The sequence below is a fragment of the Schistocerca cancellata genome, chromosome 4, assembly GCF_023864275.1.
Source record: "Schistocerca cancellata isolate TAMUIC-IGC-003103 chromosome 4, iqSchCanc2.1, whole genome shotgun sequence".
NCBI lineage: Eukaryota > Metazoa > Arthropoda > Insecta > Orthoptera > Acrididae > Schistocerca > Schistocerca cancellata.
Genome location: NC_064629.1, coordinates 684,777,990 through 684,799,197, shown reverse-complemented (window position 1 = coordinate 684,799,197; position 21,208 = coordinate 684,777,990). Strand labels below are relative to the sequence as shown.

Sequence of the window (21,208 nt, the reverse complement as noted above, 5' to 3'; positions counted from 1 at the left end):
AAGAACACAAAGTAAATGAATATACTATTGTTTGTGATTCTGCAGAGAACTGCTCCTTCACCACACTGGATGAAGTACAGGAATTTCACTGGAATAATTCACAGGTTACAGTTCACCTGTTTGTAGCTTACTACAGAGACACACATACTAATGAAATACACCAAGTTTAATATATCAAAATATCTTACTGTCTTCAGCATGATACAATGTGTTTGCATGCCTTCCAGTACAATTTCATCAGTTTCTTAAAATATCACTTTCCAACTCCAAAGCGCGTTTGTCACTTTTCAGGTGGATGTGTATTTTGACACCATGACAGTTATTTCAGTGATGCAAAGACAATATTCTTTCATATGTCTTCGACTATACATTGGCTTCCTATCACAATTGAGACATAGCCAAGTTGAAGAAACATTTCAAGAATGCAAGTACAATTCTAGGTACCCACAAGCTTCATTGTGTAATACCTATTAACAAAGATATAATAAAACATACACTGCTTCTGTTAACAGACAACATACATGGATTTGTTTTCTATATGTATGACAATCACTGGTGGGTTGCACATTTCTTATAAACTTATGAAGAAACAAATGAAATACAGGTCAGCTTTTTGTGTCCTCGTGTACCACCTCCATCATTTTTGTTTCCTGCCATACCAGACATTTTTGTGACATCTCACACAACTGGATGCAGTGATACCCACTGGAATGACATATATTCTCCCTGCAGAGCTCTAGCGGCACTAACAATTTTATTGGAGTCTTCTGCCTTTCATTGAAGCTACACAGTAAATGGTTCATAATACATCTGCAATGATATAAACCATGTTCTTGTACAACATTACTTAAGAATTGTATTTTTTAATAACTAGTATTTCATATTAATGTGCTACCTTCTGAATTTTTATAGTGCACTGAGGCTGGCAAAATAAATTTTTTTGCACAATGCCTTTGGTGTGCCATCTTTATATTTACCATGTTTATAGTAGCATATTGGAGCAATACAGTAGGGGTTTGTTTCCCAGAAAAACTGAAGGTAGGGTGTTTTGAGATATTCGAGGACAAACATTAAGGTCAGTGACCTCGAATACGAAAATTCTGAGAAACCCACCATGTTGCATATCAATGTAAATCATGTAAATCTCTATTCATCAGTTTTTCAATGATACAAGTTACATTCTTGTATCTGCATTAAAACTAGAATTACAGTCGTTTATGTTGAAAAGAAGCATGCAAATTTCACACAATTTCCAAACTTTGCAGACCTGTAACTTTCTTCACAATTTACACATACCTCTGCACATTGGTAGTTTTCTATCTCTTACTTGGATCACTGGATGCACCAAATTTGAAAGAAATCTGAGATGGTCAGGTTGAAAATGTTACTTTTCAGTGTTGAATAGACACGGAATTGCCCATAAATGGGCTGCATTATTCCATGCTGAACACAGCATCCTTGCTGCTGAGATTGTTCAGCTTTATTTAAACACATGTGCCTTCTCTTTCAGTACACTTAAGGATGTGAGATTCATTTGTGAAACAATCCAATCTGAGGCCTTCTATGAGATGCTTATTTACATTGTCAAGTCATACTTGATTTTCTCTATATTTATCTTTAACAAACAGGACCTGATTTGGTCTATTTCTGACAAGCCATGAGAGACCATCAAAATCTGTGATTTAACTTAAGTCTCACCAGGATGCATTTGTTACATACACTTCTCAATTTGTAAGACAAGTTCAAGGTATATTAAATATCTTAGATACAAACACAATAATTGTTCACCAATACATGCACAAAACTGTTGCTCAGCTACACGATAAATACAAAACGTGTTTCAGTAAAGACGAAAAACATTTTGAAATCTGGTTTCAAAGGAGCATAATACATTTATATCTAAAGCTAAGCTCTTCAAGTCCATTTATGGCATGTGGCAAAGGGTACTTTGGATATAACTACCACCCCCCCCCCTCTTTTGCTATTCATTCACAAATAACAGGCGAGAATGATTGTTGTGATTGTTGGTAAGCTTCCACATGAGCTTGAATTTCTGTGATGTTCCCACCAATGTAATTTAAGAAACAATTTGTATGCAGGAGGAATTAAAATGTTGTCCAACTCTTCCTGGAATGAAGACACACACACACACTCACACTCACACACTCTCTCTCTCTCTCTCTCTCTCTCTCTCTCTCTCTCTCTCTCTCTCTAACATGCAAGGTATTTACCTGACATATTTGCTCCTGCCATTATTCCAGTTACACCACTGAAAAGCACACCAAACAATGATGCAAAGGTCACTATTTCCCCTTCTCTTGTATAATCTTTACCATAATTTTCAAACACGTTTTCATGGAGGACACTTGCTGACAAGCCTGTGTACATTCCAATTCGTTCTGATGCATTCTTGACAAGATGATTGGCCTCAGGAAATGGAATCTACGGAAAAAAAAGACAGAGGAAAATGAAGCAAATAAGCATCTTTTGACACTGTTGTTATAAAACATTTCAAAATACCTCCTTTTTAACTCTTCAATATTCACATACAGTATTCATTTTTATTTAATTAATTTAGACTTGGAGAGTGACGTGAAAATACATAAACTAAAATAGGCGGCTTACCAAACCTCCAGGAGCTCCAAGCTGAAATCTATTTTTATTTGTTTTTGTTATTGTACTTTTTTATTGCATAAAATCTCTGTCAGTGGCACATGATCACAGAACACACTACATTTAGTAACTAATGACTGAATACATTTAATGAAAAAAGTTATCTTTAGAACAATTTCTATAAAACGTAAATTGAGGTGTACAAACAGTGAATAGAGAATACACCTGTTACAATTGTCCTAACATATTACAGGCATCATACGTATTGATGGTCGACAACATTCCGATAATATGTATACATAGAATCATTTAACTTTTTGCTGGGTTTCATGACTGTGTGCCTTCCATGAGAGGACCCAAAAAATGTAAATGGTCTTCATTTCACTAGTATTGTTACCAATAAGTGAGTAGAATGTCACACCTAATAAAATTGCCTGTGAGAAAAGTGTATCAAGTTTTATTGTTTGCATTCACTTAGTTTACAAGTTGTAGATTAAGAACTGATTAATTTCGATAGATAATTTTATGGTATTATTCAGTTCCTGGTTCATCTGTGTAACAATGTGTTTATATCATTTGCAACTAGAAAAGTTGTGGTCCTATCTGGTACATTCAGTGGTAAGTCATTAATGTGTGTTAGAAAAGTAAGTGGTTCACACGTGGAAATCCGTGAATAACAGAAGTTACTGTGCCCCATTCAGACACAAACTCACTTTCTGTTCTGTAAAATGTAAACCAGCTTTCTACTTCCTGAATTATATTAGTTTCCCTTATTTCCATATTATTGTAATTCATTCAGCAATATATTGTAGCCCAGTCAAACAAAAGCCTCTGTAAAATCACATTTGGGTACCCAATGGGCACATTTTTTAATCAAAATCTTCAAATGTTTCATCTAAAAAGTAGTAACATGTCTTGGCATAAGACCCATTCCCAATGCTGAAATGTGGGTCTGTTAAAAAGTTATGCTTCCCGAAATAAATATGTACTCTATTGTAAATTGCCTTTTCAAAAAAATTGTAGCACGTAACTAATAAGATAATTGTGTGTCTTTGTTCATTTTATCTACTCCCCCTCACCACGCCTTTTCTTGTGACATATGTACCTCAAACTTTTAATATCCTATTTCATATCCCATCAAATTTATAGAAGTCCTTACACTTTAGTGATTTAACAGTTGCTTGCTTCCTTTACTATTTGTCCACTACAGATCCATCTTCATCCATAGAAATCTACATACTAGATCATGTGAGTGCAATTGATTCATTTTATATGCAATGAACAAGAAATTACCACAGAAGATTTTCAATTTTTGTTTAACTTAATTGACATTTTTAGCGTCCTCATTTCGGTGATTTGATAGCTAACCCTTTTCTCTGCTGTAATGACATTGAACTCATGACATCTACATGCTATACAAATTTGATTGTTACGTCCAATCAGTTTAACTTCTTTCATAACATTTCTTAGAACATGACTGTATTGTCTGTAACAAGGTGCTGCATATCACACTGAAAACTTTTGTAATCTACACAGACTACCCATCAATAACACAATCATCAGGTGTTTAGATCAATAGGAAGAATCCTTCACAAAACATGATAAATCTGAGTAGAAACACATTATACTTATCAATCACAGTATGTGCACTGTACACCTCTTCACAAAGACTGCACTTTATTAGTTGTGTGAATGATTATACTGGAAGTAGGATGGGATTCTGAATTTCTTGCATGTCTGTAATCTCTTTGTTTGTGTTTTAATACTATCTTGTACTAAGACTTGTGCCTGATGGTCAGATAATCCAGTACCATCCCTTTCACAATGCACCTATTTACTAATCAAAGCTCATTGAAAATTTTATATCATTATAATGCTGCTTATCTGCATTTTTGTTCATAAATTCACATATAACAACTACAAAGATCGTGGATCAGTCCCAGCTCAATGTACGCTATGCTAACCATCACTGATGGTATTTCTAGCCACTTATCAATTCACTAAACATTACCCCTAAAGCATTGTTGGGCACAGCGTTGAAACAACTCATCAAAGTGCACACTGGTGCCACAAGTCCTAAATCTTAACTTTGCCATATCACCACTAACAGAACACCACTATAATATATATATTTAACAACATCCTCACCATAAACATGAAACATGTAGCAATAAACAGAATATGCTACATTGAACAAATATTATGATTATAGACATAGTTCCATAAGCAAAACAACAAACTACAATATTTAACAGGATTTCAAATACTTTATTTGGACTTCTATACTGCAAAATGCATTTATAAGCCAAAAACAAACTGTTCAACATATGCACAAGCACCTAACAAAGAACAAACTGAAACAAAAAGAAACATATATGTCACTGCAAATTTACATTGTAGCAGAGCAGCATTTGATTAAAGTTTCTGTCATTTGAGAAAGTAAAAAAGGGGAGAGGTTACAGAAAAATAATCTGGTGGTATAGTGGAAACTATCTGAGTGATAGGAAAATTAACTATGGGATATAGTGTTTTGAAGAAAGCCAAACATTAACTTATTACGATTGGCTTTCAGCTAATTCATAGGTCGCCATAACATGAAAATTACAGATCATGTAAAGAAGCATGATTTCAATGGTCTCTGTTGCTAAGGCAATGAACATAAGATCTAACCCTACCCCCTGCATTGTCCACAATGTACCATTATTTCACTGAATGCTAAGCAGATGAGTAATGAAACAAATTTCAAGTCTGTCTTGTATTAAGCAAGTTCACTGCATTATGACACATAAGGCAGAAAATTTCCCGTACCTAGTACAATGGAAAGGACATCTGTGTTCATTGTCATGATCAACAATCCAAAAGACAATTCACAGAATGGCAACAATATACCATCTCTTGCAAATAAAAAAGTTTCGACACCTTCTTCTAAAAAATTCATGCTGAAATTATGCTGGAATATGAGTGCACCAGTTCATGAACACATGCTAGAGAGGAAAGACAGTGTGCACTGTGAAGTAAAGTACTGCTATATATATATATATATATATATATATATATATATATATATATATATATATATATGAAAGTTAAATGAACGTAAATTGCAATTGAAAACAGATGATTTCATTGCACAGCAGAGCAACAGCAGTGTTTATCTCGGAATGTAAAAATCACAAGGAACAGCTCGTAAAATCATTCCTATTAGCATTGCAGCAACTGCTCGGCGAATATCATTTTGATTGCGCTTTGTTGTTTTTTGTTTGTAATGTCGTACCATTTCCCTAAAAATAAACAAAAATTCACTTTGCTTACATAAATAAATAAATAAATAATTCCATACAGATAAACGATAAAAAATATGCCAATGGATTTATCCCACCATGCCATTTTTCAGTTACCAAAATAGAAACAATTTACACAACAATTCGAACACAAATGATACACACACTGAATAGGTGATGTCATCACCTTATTGACCTTTTTGATATGCGTGCACTAATGCCCTCTGTTTTATAACTTGCCCAGTTTTTCATCCATATCTTTTATTATTATTATTATTATTATTATTATTATTATTATTGTCTTTGTCACAGACCTTGAAATCAACCACACAGAAACAGATGAGTATATCTTCCACTTGTATTCCCCCTCAGGTATGAAGGGAAGATTGGTTGATACTGAGCCATTTTCAAATAGTGCACACAACAGACCGTTAGATCGGTTGATCGATACGTTTGGAGACCAATACGTAGTTAGATCGATATATCGACTGATTGCTGCGCCGGTAGATCAAGAAACCTGTAGATCAATATATCGATAAATTGACAAGTCCGTATATCGGTTTATAGATCGATGGTCTATCGGTCAATCGCCGTCGATATGTACAGGGCTATTACAAATGATTGAAGCGATTTCATAAATTCACTGTAGCTCCATTCATTGACGTATAGTCATGACACACTAAAGATACGTAGAAAAACTCATAAAGTTTTGTTCGGCTCAAGCCGCACTTCAGGTTTCTGCCGCCAGAGCGCTCGAGAGCGCAGTGAGACAAAATGGTGACAGGAGCCGAGAAAGCGTATGTCATGCTTGAAATGCACTCACATCAGTCAGTCATAACAGTGCAACGACACTTCAGGACGAAGTTCAACAAAGATCCACCAACTGCTAACTCCTTTCTGCGATTGTATGCGCAGTTTAAAGCTTCTGGATGCCTCTGTAAGGGGAAATCAACGGGTCGGCCTGCAGTGAGCGAAGAAACGGTTGAACACGTGTATCTGGACATGCTGGAAAATTGGCTCATGCCACAACTGGAGACCAACAGCGCCGACTTCATCTTTCAACAGGATGGTGCTCCACCGCACTTCCATCATGATGTTCGGCATTTCTTAAACAGGAGATTGGAAAACCGATGGATCGGTCGTGGTGGAGATCATGATCAGCAATTCATGTCATGACCTCCACGCTCTCCCGACTTAACCCCATGCGATTTCTATTCTGTGGGGTTATGTGAAAGATTCAGTGTTTAAACCTCCTCTACCAATAAACGTGCCAGAACTGCGAGCTCGCATCAAAGATGCTTTCGAACTCATTGATGGGGACATGCTGCGCCGAGTGTGGGAGGAACTTTATTATCGGCTTGATGTCTGCCGAATTACTAAAGGGGCACATATCGAACATTTGTGAATGCCTAAAAAAACTTTTTGAGTTTTTGTATGTGTGTGCAAAGCATTGTGAAAATATCTCAAATAATAAAGTTATTGTAGAGCTGTGAAATCGCTTCAATCATTTGTAATAACCTTGTATATAGACTGATCAATAGATTTATAGATACCAATATACCTATGTATCGATACATCCACACACCCCTGATCAATATATCCATATACCGATTTATCGATATATTGATATGTCGACATATTGTTAAGTTGATAACTCTATTGGTCAGTAATAGACCAATCTATCAATTAATCAGTGTGCCAATTTATATATCAATCAATTAATTTATGTTTATATATGGATATGTCGTGGTATCAATATCGATATATCGGTGTACGTGTATACTGATGTATCGACTGATCGGTCTTCCATTCGATCTACCTATCGATTGACTGACCTGTTGATCTGTGGATATATCGTTCGGTCTATATATCTTTTGATCGATGCGTAGATTGGTCTATCAACCGATCGATCGGTATAGCTATTGGTCGATCGATCATCGTATCCTTATGTCGATAGAACAATTGATCGATAGGTCAATCGATCTATTGATCTACCTACGTATCTGTCTTTTGACCTACTGATCTACCCTTCTATCAATCTATCAACATATCGAACTTTCGTTCTATCAATATATCATTTGCACTATTTGAAAATGGCTCAATATCAACCAATCTTCCCTTCATACCTAAGGAGGTACAAGTGGAAGATATACTCCTCTGTTTCAGTGCGGTGGTATTCAAGGTCTGTGACAGAGACAACAATAATAATAACAGACATGGATGAAAAGCTGGGCAAGTTATAAAACAGAGGGCCTTGGTGCAAGCATATCAAAAAGGGCAATATGGTGACCACATGAGGCAGAGACAAGGTCAGCCTAGCTCATTTACTCTTTTACTCTCCCACCTTCCCCCACATACATTACTTACAATGTCTCTTAGTATGCAGATGTAAACATCTGTGAATTATCACTTTCAGAGCCTCTGAGAATAAGTGGTTTATTCAGCATTACAAAATTATTAACTTCTCACAGGTTTATCTATACAATGTTGACCAGGACTGAACATGAACCTAACTTGTTACTTACCTACTAACCAACAACACACCATTTTCAATACTGTGCCAAGGTCACTAACGCAGGCCTTTGCAGTGACACTCGACTCTGGAGTAAGCCAGTTCGAATCCTGGTATTGGATGAAATTTTCACTGCCAATATTTGGTTGTCAAGGGGAGGAGAGGAGGTGGCAAAGTTTCTGATCACTAGTCCTTGCACCAATGTCCTGGATTAAATTCCAGACCTTTCCACAGTGCCTCATGAAGTGAGGGCACGTGATACCGTGTTCACATCCATTGGATGGGGATGTTAGGCTCCGCAGCGCCCTTTGAACTTTTTGAGAGACGTAGGCCGGCACTGAGTTCTATCCTCACCCTCCCCTTCATCCATATCAACACAAATCAAACTCTACACTGTACAAGCACTCGTCACAGTCATCCACGCAATACTGATACATACTTGACACTTCATAACAGGTTGGAGAAAGGCAACAGCAAACCACCTCCACTATAATCTTGCCAAAAGTGCTGGTGCTCATTCCCTGAGTATGAGACTATTTATATATACAGGGTGGTCAGCAGCGGTCTAAAAAGATAGTAAAGGTGTTGCAGGGTGGACTGTGCTGAGAAATAATTGTTAAGAAAAAAATTGATGCACTGCACTATTTTGGAGTTAATTAGCATGAAGTTAGTCAATCAGGCAATTGAACGCACAGATCCTGTTCTCATACCATGGATGTTAGTGTACGGGACTGCTCAATCTTTGGCTCATGTTCAGTCCTTATTATCAACCCATGTCCACATTTTGTATCACTGCTTGTTCAATTTTATGAAAAAGAACAAAGAATACATTTGATGACACCATCGCTGGCTGTCCTGATTGGCTAACTTAAATCCTAATGAACTTGGAAACTGCACAATGTACCGAATTTTTTCCTAACAATTATTTCTCAGCACCAATTACCTTTCAACAACCTTGCAAGCTTTTTCAAACTGTTTCTGACCACACACACACACACACACACACACACACACACACACTGCACATTATTTTTTTTACATTAAACATTACATTTTTCTACAATGTAATAAATTACACTAACATTACTTACAGAAAGCAAACACAGGATATAGCATACTACTAATTCAGCAATGTGCTTTCCAGTTTTTTAATCAATTCATATCCGTTTTAAATGTGGTGCAGGTACCCTAGGAGTTGGATTTAAATGGACATTCAGCTGACAAAAGTGCAGAAACGTTAAGTATTCTTAGAGTTCTGTCTAAGTAGGTTTAGAATGATACTTAGCTGTGATAGATTTCTAAACATTCTGGAAATGCAGAGGGACACTATTTTTATTAATTTTAATTTTTACATTGCAAAACAGTTTCATTTCATTTCCCTCTGTTGCAGCACACTATGCATTTTTACTCAGTTCTTCTTTTTCACTGCCAAATTGTTTATCAAAAAATGGGCTCAGTCTTTTCTTTGTAAATTCAAAGGAATGAAAGAAATGGAGGTTAATGTCTGTCAATCTCTTGTTAGACATTCCAAGAATCTGTACTTATTGTAATAACTGCTCTGTGATGTTTATCTTATAGTCTGTGAATGTTTTCTTTTTCTGACCTGTGAGTTTATAGTGCACAATATAGGCAGAAAATACGTATACTGTCATATCTGTTTCACAATTTCCATTACTAGTCTCATGATCATTCTCTCAGACTTTTGGAGAAAAATAGCTACCATCATATAAATTATCACTAAATTGAGTATTGCTATTTCAAACATCGCTTATAAGATTTGCAACTTTCTCCTTATGACAAAAGTGATACTGCCAAGAAGTTTTTTCATGAGCTGAGAAAGAAATGCAGTGTGTTCTGCAGAGCATCCAAGAACCATTTGTAGTCCTATGATCACTCTACTTTGATCTACACACAGTGCTATAACTGCATACTTCCAACAATACAACAGCCTCATGGCAGTGTGATGGGCTAGGCTTGTCAAATGACAGGAGTGAGTTAGAGCAAAGCATTTCACAATCATATAAAAATATGTAAATGAAAGAGTAAAAAACTATGATCAATTATTATTTCAACTGCAAAGAAAGGAGAACACCTGTAAACATAAAATATTTTTATACTTTAATTATAAGTTAGTAGATTTAGGAATTTACAGAGAAAGTATTTACCTGCATAGGTCCAACAGACAGGAAGCTGACAATCACTGAAATCAGGCAAATGCAAACAACGCCAAACACTAGGACACTTGTCTTTGCAAACATGCTTGCTCCAACCAAGCACACCAGCAAGTTGAGGACATTAAGACCAGAGCAGTACAAAAACCTCCACCAGCGACCATCTGGAAGCACATCGTGCACCAGATATCCTGCCAAAACATAAATTACCATGGTTTTTGTATACACAGAGTACATACATAATGAACATATTAAGATCACACTCTTACCTTGTCACTAACAGCACAATAATGTTCCATTTGTTACACACAGAGACATCTTACCTTGAATACTTTGTCTCCTTTGCACCTAAAGTAAATTCCCAGTCTGAAGTTTATCACAATGACGACTTACAAATTTAGTCAGTAATTGCACTGAGTGCATTTTTTTTTATCATTATATTTTATTACTGTATCCTAAGAATACAATATGATGATACTACATATGATTAAATTTAATGTGGGTGTCACAGTTTTAAGAGACCTGTTTTGATGAAAAACTCATTCCAAAGAGCATGTAAAGTAGATGAAGGTATGTAGAGAAGAGAGAAACTGGTTGAGACGTGTCACACTACAAGAAGCTGCCATATTAACAAAATGAAATGCACTGACCTCAGCACAAGTTTTGAACACAAGACTAGTTCTCAGAGCAACAATATACAGTACAGTTTCTTCATGGCTAATTGCACCAAGAGTTTTTCAGACATGTAAGTCTTTGGAACCCATACATCGCACATCTCTAATCAAGCCTGAGTTATAAAAAAGCTGTTCTTCATCACCAGATGCAAATATATGATAACATACTGAAACACTGTTGAGGTTTTTTTTCCACTTTCAAGTTTCTCATGAAAAGTAACTAGTTCAACTTATAATCAAAAATGGGGTCAACAAGTTTACCAATTATTTGAAATTTATAGTAGCATAATTAATTTCTAGAAGACAAGGGCTTAATTCTGAGCTTCAGCATTCAGAGTTGTTATGGAAATATTTTAGTATGGTCCTGTGTATGATCCTCATGTGACAGGCAGATGAGAGCACTTGCATGTGAAAGACACAGGTCCCAGGTTTGAGTCCTGGTCCAGCACAAAGTTTTAATCTGCCAGGAAGTTTCAAATCAGCACACATTCTGCTGCAGAGTGTAAATCCAATATGGAGTATCAGTTATGTTCTGATACAAATTCTGTGCATCCATACTTATGCCACAGTCAAATACATCCTTCATAAAACTGCTCAAGAAAGGTACAAGTTCTATCATAAAACTGCTAAAGACAGGTTTGAGTACTGTCATGGTCATTAGAGAGGGGTTATGAACTCAGTTGAAGGAAGCTGTGAAGCACTGTACTATCTTGGCATTCAACTAGAAGATATCTATAGGAAATCAAAATCAGAGTGGCAAAGCAGGGATACAAAGTCTGCTTCTGTCAAAATTGAAAGTAGTATCCTAACCACAAAACAATCTCATTCTGAGACATCACTTAAGCCTTTCAGATGTAATTAGAGAACAACAGTACAGAAGTATTCTTTGACTGTGGAGTAAGAACGTACCACATAACATACAAGATTTCATTCAAGCATCTTATTGCAAAGTACAGATACAGCAATAGCCTAATTTCCACAAGAAGATGGAGTAGTTGGCCACATTCAAGCTATAGTATTGCAACCCAAGTATATACTGACTCATTCCATTGCCACACAACACTTCCAACATGTTTTGCTGTTAATAAATTATTTTAAGCAAGGAAATAGGCACTAAAAGAGTGATTTTTGGTGGGACAAAAAACTAGTGTCTGGATTGCTGTCAGCAGGGACTTATGTTTAGGTACCAGTCTGGCACACACTTTACAGCTATCTGGAAATGTTATGCTGAAACGACCAGTAATCCACCATATTGTGTGTTCTATCTCTTATAGTTATTTTTAATAACTTGGTCCAGTAGTGCTATATTTGCTTATACTCTACCAGTCTCCTATAATCTTGCAATTCAAAAAGAATGATTATTACCATTTGGAGAGTTCTGCCACTGTCTGATCACAGTCTCTGGTTTTTGTCATCACAGTGAAACTGTTGCAAGACATGCATTCAAACTGCAACAGGATGGACCACCTATTCTTTACTGTCAATTTGCACAACTTATTCAACAAAGTTACCATCTATATGTGGTGTACACATACTTCAGACAGACAGTACCACATGAGAATGAAAAACACTTCTGATACATTCTACCATGTCCATGAAAACATTCCCTTGTTCAAATACAGCTAGTTGCATGTGCAGTATCCAGTGAGTCTTGTTAAGCAACCATTTTTGAAGCTTTCATCAAACAACAGCTCTTTGGAATATGATGATCTAATTTCACAAGTGGCAATCAGTTACTGCTTAACAGCAAACTGAAGAAGTTCAGGACACCGTCATGGGCTACCTGCAATCCCAGGCAGCAGAAATCCATGCAGAGGGAATTTGTCATCTCATTAAGAGAGATGATACATGCTTAAATATCATAGTGATTATATAGATAAGTAATAGAAAGAAGTAGTTTTAAAATATTTTAAAGAAATTACCTTTAACTGTAATAGTATTTTATTTATATCTTCGCAGAGGTTACTTTCTTGATAGCCCTCATATATTTGCTAAGGATTTATCTTCACTGCTAGTCACTACAGTGTTTCCAATCACCTATGTATGACTCTCATAATTGTATTCATGTTTTGTTCTGTTACTTTGTTCATCAGAGATGTTGGCAGAACAGATTTATATGAACACATGTGGTTTAGATGTGGTGATGGGTAGTCCTGACCGATGACTCGGTACCTCAGCTATAAGGTGTGTTGTTACTTTTACTGCTTCTATTATTTAAAGCTCTTGGTTTAATTTACTGGCTTGTTGCACTATTTTCTGCCTTCTGATGAATTAATACTATGTAAACAGTTGATTTAAAGTCAATTGGAAATTCATCTGCTGTTACACTCCTGAACGTGCAGCCGAAGAGCCAAATCAACAACATTGGTATTAAGATGTGTGATTTGGATTTCAAGGAAAACTGAGGAGTTTAAGAATACAATGTGGTGGTGGTGAAGGTGGTGGTGGTGGCAGCGTATGTTTGCATACACAACAGCAAGGTCTTTATTGTCCACACTAAAAAATGTATTTGGACAGGCCTGTGGTTAAAAGAAATCCCACTGGAGCTAATTTCAAATATATTCCTAAAACCTGTGGCTTTCTTTTATGTATGTATCCCACCCCATACATAGAAAAATGCATGGTTTTTGGTAAATACCATAATTTAGTCCTGGTGGAAATTTTATAGAATTAAAAAGGCACACCACTATAATGTGGCAGATAGATGAACCATTAGAATAATATGATGACTCAGTTCTGACTCGCGCAATAAAAACTGATAGAATGTAGAAACATAAGAAACAATACCACAAAAAGATGACTGATCACTGGCCTACAAACACACCACAGCCTCCAGCTTAAAAGTTTGGGGTTGTCATCAGTTCAACAGAGGACAACTTCCCACTTAAGTCTGATTCTGCCCTCTTGTATGAATAAAAGATGCACTTCATTAAAATATGGCATACAGTGATTCACACACCATGAGCACAAACATCAGCACCTCCTCTTGCCAAAATAATAATTATGAAGCCATATGTTAACACCTCAGTTGGGAAAAATATTTTCTTTGTTTGTTCCACTGGCTCACATCACCTCGCATCGGTCATGCAGGTCTACACTTGCTGGTATGATTGTATTTCAGGTTCAAACTGTTGGTGGCTTACTGCTCTAAAAAGAAAGTTCAGCAGGTCAGCAAGTGTTGTCATAACAGCAAGGTAAGTTTTTTTTATTATTCTTCATTATATTGCTTAAATAAATAACAATATTAATTTTTCTTATCAATAAAGATGTAATTATCCCAACTGTAAGCCATTCTTCACTTTTTTCAAATTATGTTGTTTAATGTGTAACAAAAAACAGCTATCATGTGCATAAGTACCGCATTTTGTTTGAATTTTATACCATCGACCAGCATTATGATGCTCAGGAGCTAAGAAATGAAAAAAATGTTAATTAAAATTCACCTTCCCGTTAAAAATTATTTATTGCAATGGGAATTGCTTCTCAAATGCTAACTGGAAGATGTATTGTGCCTGAGAGTGATAAATGTTTAGTATTTTAAATTGAACAAGTGACATCAGTGATTTGTCTGATGACAACAAAGCTTATGGTTGAATGTCTGTTACAATTGACAGTGAGTGAAATAAAAGAAACACCTTCAGATTCACAAATATTTATAAACCTTTCACACATTTTCACATTTTCATATGATTAATACTTCTTGTAGATAGTTAAGGTATACATATACCATCTTGGGAAGTAACAGACACACACACACAATGGTAATGAAATACACACATTCCATACACAGCACTAACCACCTTCCACACAAGGCATGAGTCAACTGTCATTTATATAGTTGTTATAATCATAGAGATCGGTCTACAGTAGATGAGGTTCATATGACATTGTATGAAGCCAAATTTTTGAAGACTGTCAATAATTGTGACTGTAACACCAGGGTCATAAACACAATAATGTTTTGCAGTGTAATAGCAAAACATAATGGTTAGTGTATAAACCTGATGTGCAAAAGGTCAAAAGTTCAAAGTTCATCAAATATAGTGAAATCTTTTGTTTTTCTAAGTCTAGTCAAAGGACTTGGAGTATCTTTCTTGTTCAATTAATTTAATTTTTTGATTTCTAATACTTTGTAGCATCATTTTCATCATCGTATTGACTTTTTATTCCCTCTTATTTTTCTTCCAATCATTATTTTTTGTTTGGAATCTGCTTGTATAATCCATAACCTGCAACCAAGTGTCCACTAGGACTGCTCATCAGATGTGTAGTCAGCATGAGAATAATTACAAATAACCAAAGACAGCGACAAATAACTACAGTTTGTTTTACCACTAAAACTGATATTTTACTGGGGAAGATGGCTACAAAAACAAACATATTACGAAATTGTTCTGTCCGGAGTTTGCTCATACGGCTAAGCCTTAAACACTGTGAACAAAGCAATCACGATTTTACTTCAGATGCAGATTGTTGATCATTTTCTTGGATATGTTGCTGATCATTTTCTTGGATATGCTGCACATTATGAGGTTGTAGTTAGGTTAGGACACAAGTTTAAATTCAGGGCTACAAAACTCATCATTTGCCACAATTCAATCATTGGTCACTTAAAATCAGCTGTCAACAGGGTATTTCCCATTTCCATCATACCTTGTGGTGGCCACTTCCAGCACTGCTCCGTGTTACGCATAAAGAGAATTTGTAAACTGACCTGACATGTTTGTGTGTCACCTATAACTGAGTGACAGCTGGCAGTAGATGTGGCAACACACTGTAGCAGCAAGTGACAGATCTCAATTGTAAAATAATTTTAATTGAGCTATAACCCGAAAGAAATTATTTGGGGATAAGAACCAGCAACCTCATATTAGGGTGGGGGAAATAATGAGGGAGGGGGGGAGGGGGGGGGAGACAGAGAGAGAGACAGAGAGAGAGAGAGAGAGAGAGAGAGAGAGAGAGAGAGAGAGGGGGGGGGGGTGGCAGAGGTGAACAGAGAGAGAGAGGGGAGGAGTAGATGGACAAAGTAGAGGTGGAGGAAGTGAACAGACACAGGGGAAGAAGGAGATGGGTTAATAGAAGAGTGGAATAAATACATACCCTAGCAAGGGCACTTAGCTAGCCTTCCTATAAATTGTAAATCCTATTCCATTGGTGAACAGATGATTTCTTTTTCAGAAGTGTTTCTTTAAACAGCTTTCCAAAAATAAACAGAGTCCTGTAGGTTTGAAAAATTTTGTGATTTCACCAACTTCAGGTCTTTCAACAGAACTTGAAATACACTAAGATGCTTCAAACAATCTCGATGGAGCTGGGACTTGGGCTAGTCGTGGTTCTTCAGCTGTCACAGACCATTCCTCCTAGGTGCTGCTTGTATTTTGACAGATATTTCACTAAAATTCCCATGCTGGAGAAATTAGCTGATGTGGAAGAGGAACAGTTATGATGATCAAGATAAACTTCCATGATACTTCCAAAATAAAATCAGAGGATTCATTACAAACTGTTTCAAGTGATGGCAAGATAGTTTTAGTACAACAGAAAGACTGCATGCAGATTGCAATTGCATCTACATGTTCTGGAATTCACATATAACACAAGGTGAAGCACTTGTCCAAAAAGAGGAAAAAATTCTGAGTTGCAATATCCTTCTCTTGCATACAAATATAACCAGTCAATGGGTATTATCAGCAAATGGAGCACTACCGCACTTTGTTTAGGTAAGGTGTTGGACTTTGAAGATCATTCTGCATGTGCGTAACTACTGTGAATAGTTGGATGGAATACACAATAGCTAAAAATTAAAATTCCATGGAAAAGAACTTTATGAAATTTTGACTGGAAATTGCTGAATCTTTGGTCGCAACTCCTGTGACGGAAAGACCAGAGACGGAAATACCCAGGGCTGAAACTGAGTCCAAGGATGGTAAAAGATCAAAACATTCCAATCCTCCCACATCCTATTACTTGTAATAACAAAGAGAGTAGATGGTTATGATCATTTCTCAGCCATCGATAGCCTGATTTTTCCAGTGTAGATTAACATAATGTAAGTGAAGAGCCACGTCGACATGACTTGCCAATCTGGTTGTGTGTTAATAAAGAAGTGCAAAGCGCAAATAAATAGATCCTAAATAGATGCACGAGATTCAAAAATGTTACATTTGTGGACATAAGCTGTGTAGGAAGAAGGTTCCATACATCCCATGGCTTACATCTCAACAGACTAGGAAAGGACTTAGTTATAAAATGGATCCAAGAAATAGTGAACAGCAAATTGAATGTGCAATGTTGTGCTACAGAGGCCATACCTCTCAAGGACAAAAATTATGAATACTACAGAATCAACCATGAAATGCCAGGTCAGTAAAACGATATATTGGCAGAACAAGAGTGATGTTTTTTTTAAGACAATAAAACCTTCCACCAGCACAACACCAGATGCAAGTGTATGTGTTTTGTAAGTGCCTCAAGCAGACGTCAGTTCACACGAGAATAATTTATGCTTTTGAATCATTTATCACAGGACTATCTCTACATGTAATAATAGTTACAGAACACCAGTAAACAGTGAACAACATTCAATATTGCAAATTAGAAGGCTACAATCTAGCTACATTCTACTGCAGAACACACAATAAAGGTGATGGTATTGCCATCTACTCAAGAAAATGTAACTTCATAACTACCACAGAAAAAGTGTTATGGGGAACAATTTCTGTGTTTACAAAGATTTTGAAATTGCAATTCTTAAAAACACATTTTGCAGTGTTCCTTACTATGTCATAGGAGTATATAGATCCCCCTGAAGAAAGTTTGATACTTTTCTGAAATCATTTGATGGAGTTTTAAGTAAATTAATGTCAGGCTGTAGAAGTGTAAATCTTGTCATACTGGGAGATCTGAACATCAATACTTTACATGATGGTCAGGGAAGCAAACGTTTTACAGATTGTATCCTGTCTTACGAGGTTAAAGATCTTCTTGGCCTAGTACACACCACAATAGCTAACACACATAGTAGTTCAATTGATCATGTTATCACAAATTATGACCATATCATCTCAACAGACATAATAAATGGTCACCTCTCAGATCATTTAGATCAAACACTGGAGCTAAAATGTAATACCAAATTCAAACCAAGAAAATGTACAAGCACAGGCAAATATTGTCTGCAAACAACATTGTTACACTAAGACACAGTTTAAGCAAGGAATCATGGGAATCATATGACTATCCTTGGAGTCAACAATAAATGGAACATGTTCACAGAAATTATGACTGAGCACTTAAATAGAGCTATACAATTAAAAAAGTGAGCATACAGAAAAATCAACCTTCAAAATCTAAACCTGTGCCATTAGATTTTAAAACAAAAGATATGAAAGAAAAAATGAAAAACAAGTGTAGCTTACACAGACTAACTAAATTATATAAAGAACTCTACAAGCAGTACAAATATAAGTACTGCAAAGAAGTCAGGAGATTAAAATCAGAAAGAATCAGCCAACAGATATGACGTTCAGATAACATTTCAAAGATTTGCTGGCCAATTGTAAATAAAATCAGAAACAATGAATCAGAAACTAAAATTAATGATGTACAATTAAGTGTGAATAATGAAGATATTTCTGATCCTCTTCTAGTCAGCAATATTTTTAATAATTACTTCACAGATACTGTTGAAAATTATGTCTTTATGAAACAGGATACATAGCACTCATTTGAGTCCTGTAACAAACAGAACTGCAGTACACTACCCACATTAAGCACATATGACATTCTGCAGCTTATTAATAACCTCAGAAACAAAAAATCAGCAGGATTAGATGAAATTTCTCTATATCCGTTGAAGAAATGTAAACATGAACTAATGAAACCACTAGTTCACCTAATAAACTGTGTTCTCGAAGACAGTGTGTTCCCTGACAAGTTGAAACTGTCTGTAGTGAAACCAATCCACAGAAAGGGGAAAATAAAGCATGTACAGAACTACAAATCCATTGCCCTAATCTCAACTTTCAGCAAACTGATAGTGAAAATAATATTTAAAAAATCTTGGAACATTACAACAATGTTGACATATTAAGTGATTTCCAGCATGGTTTCAGAAGAGGTCGAAGTATCACGTCAGCAGCAGTGCTATTTGTCCATAATGTACTTGAAAAAATAAATGAAAAATCCCAAGCCGCAGGAGTATTCCTGGACCTCTCAAGGGCTTTTGATAAGAGTACATCATGATGTGCTCTTATCAAAAATTACAGAGTGGTGTCACTGTAAAACTCATGCAATTGCTAGAAACCTATTGAAAGGGTAGACAACAGTGCACAGAGATTATGTAGTCTAATGGGGAAATACTGGAGAGGAGAAGGTCAAGTACAAGAAATATACATTTTGGTATCTTCAGGGCTCTATTTTAGGTCCAGTCCTATTCATATACTATGTAAATGATTTCTCAAGTTCTCTTGATCACTATGTATGCAGACAATGAGCCCAGCCTAGTTAAAGAGATGCGCAACTTTATTGTAAAGGCAAGAGCTCACGTTGAAGGAGGAAATCTAAAATTAAACATAGAAAAAACTAATATTATTCATTTTAAACCAAGTGGTCCAAACACACAAAATACTGAGATTGATGAAATTCTACCAAAAACCTATACAGGCTGTAAATTCTTAAGTTTATGCATAGATGATCGACTTTCATGTCTGTAAAAAAAGTCTATATGTATTAAGAAGATTATTACCATATCTTAATTCTGAATCCCTAAGGACTGTGTATTATGGATCATTGTATCTTTTCTTGTCTTATGGAATGGTATTGTGGGGTGAGTTTTCATACTGCAGAAGCGAGCCTTGAAGATCATAGCAAAAGAAAAACCAGGAGCTTCTTGCAAATCCCTATTCATTAGACACAATATTCTCACAGTTTATGCTATGTATATGCTAGAAACTATAATGCTAGTGAAAGAAGACACTAAGATAACAAAAAGAAACATGTATATTCACAACTGCGAAACAAGGCATAGAAAAGATTCTCATATGGTTAACAGATGTCCAAGGAGCTGTTTTTAATAACTTACTACCTAATGAACTTAAGATATTGACAGGGGATAATTTTAAGAAGCAAGTCAAGCAGTGGCTTATCCAAAAATGCCCTTATAACTTGAATTTATCATGAACTACAATGTAATAAGAAATAATGTAAACTGTAATTGTAAAAACTTTACACTTAGTTGAAAACGCACATGCATGTAAAATTATGTGTTACGAACAATAAATTGAATTGAAAATTTGTTGTGAAAAGTACAATGCATATTAATGTCTTTTGAAGTATAAAGATTGTTTCAAGCAATTTTACAGACAGAAGTAATGTGATCTCATTCTTTTTTGTTATTATTAGTGATCTTTCAAGTATTGCTTTCCAATGGCATTAATTAATAACTTAAATTTATGTTCTAGTTTACACATGAATGAATAACAATGTTTCAAGCAGTATCACACAGAGAAGCAATATTCTCTTAGTATATTATATAAGTAAGAATGATTTTTAATGACAACCTCTAACTTTTTTTTAAATTTGTATTCTAAGAGACACATAGATGAATAATAAGTATGTAATTGTATTAGGACAAGATAAATATGCCATTCGTCTGTCACTCATAGTCCTGTGTACTTGTGAAGCATACTGCACATATTGTATTAATAAACCCCAATCCACATGATCATGTGGGTCCTTTTTTCATATACTTAGTAAAAAACAATTTTATTAGTATTTTTCCTGGTGTAATTTTAGACTATAAAACAAATTACTACTCTAAATTTGTGCAATTAAAAAAAATTCAGAGCTGAAAGCATTAATGGACTATACCCAATTTATGCACATGTCAAGAGTACTTAGTAGCTCATATGAGATGCATCACACCTGGCTTCACCAACCACTGCCTATTATCCTACA

The 21,208-nt window shown here is 35.7% G+C and overlaps 1 protein-coding gene across 1 annotated transcript in view; it reads right to left on the bottom strand.

The window, feature by feature from the left end:
* LOC126183530 (solute carrier family 12 member 9) overlaps positions 1-21,208 on the bottom strand; it is a 138,218-nt gene that overhangs the window by 101,245 nt on the left and 15,765 nt on the right. Inside the window, exons 4-5 of the mRNA XM_049925598.1 lie at positions 10,572-10,768; positions 2,232-2,442 (exon numbers count right to left, since the gene is read on the bottom strand). Of these exons, the coding sequence (XP_049781555.1) occupies positions 2,232-2,442; positions 10,572-10,768 (408 nt within the window). The remainder of the gene's footprint in view (positions 1-2,231; positions 2,443-10,571; positions 10,769-21,208) is intronic.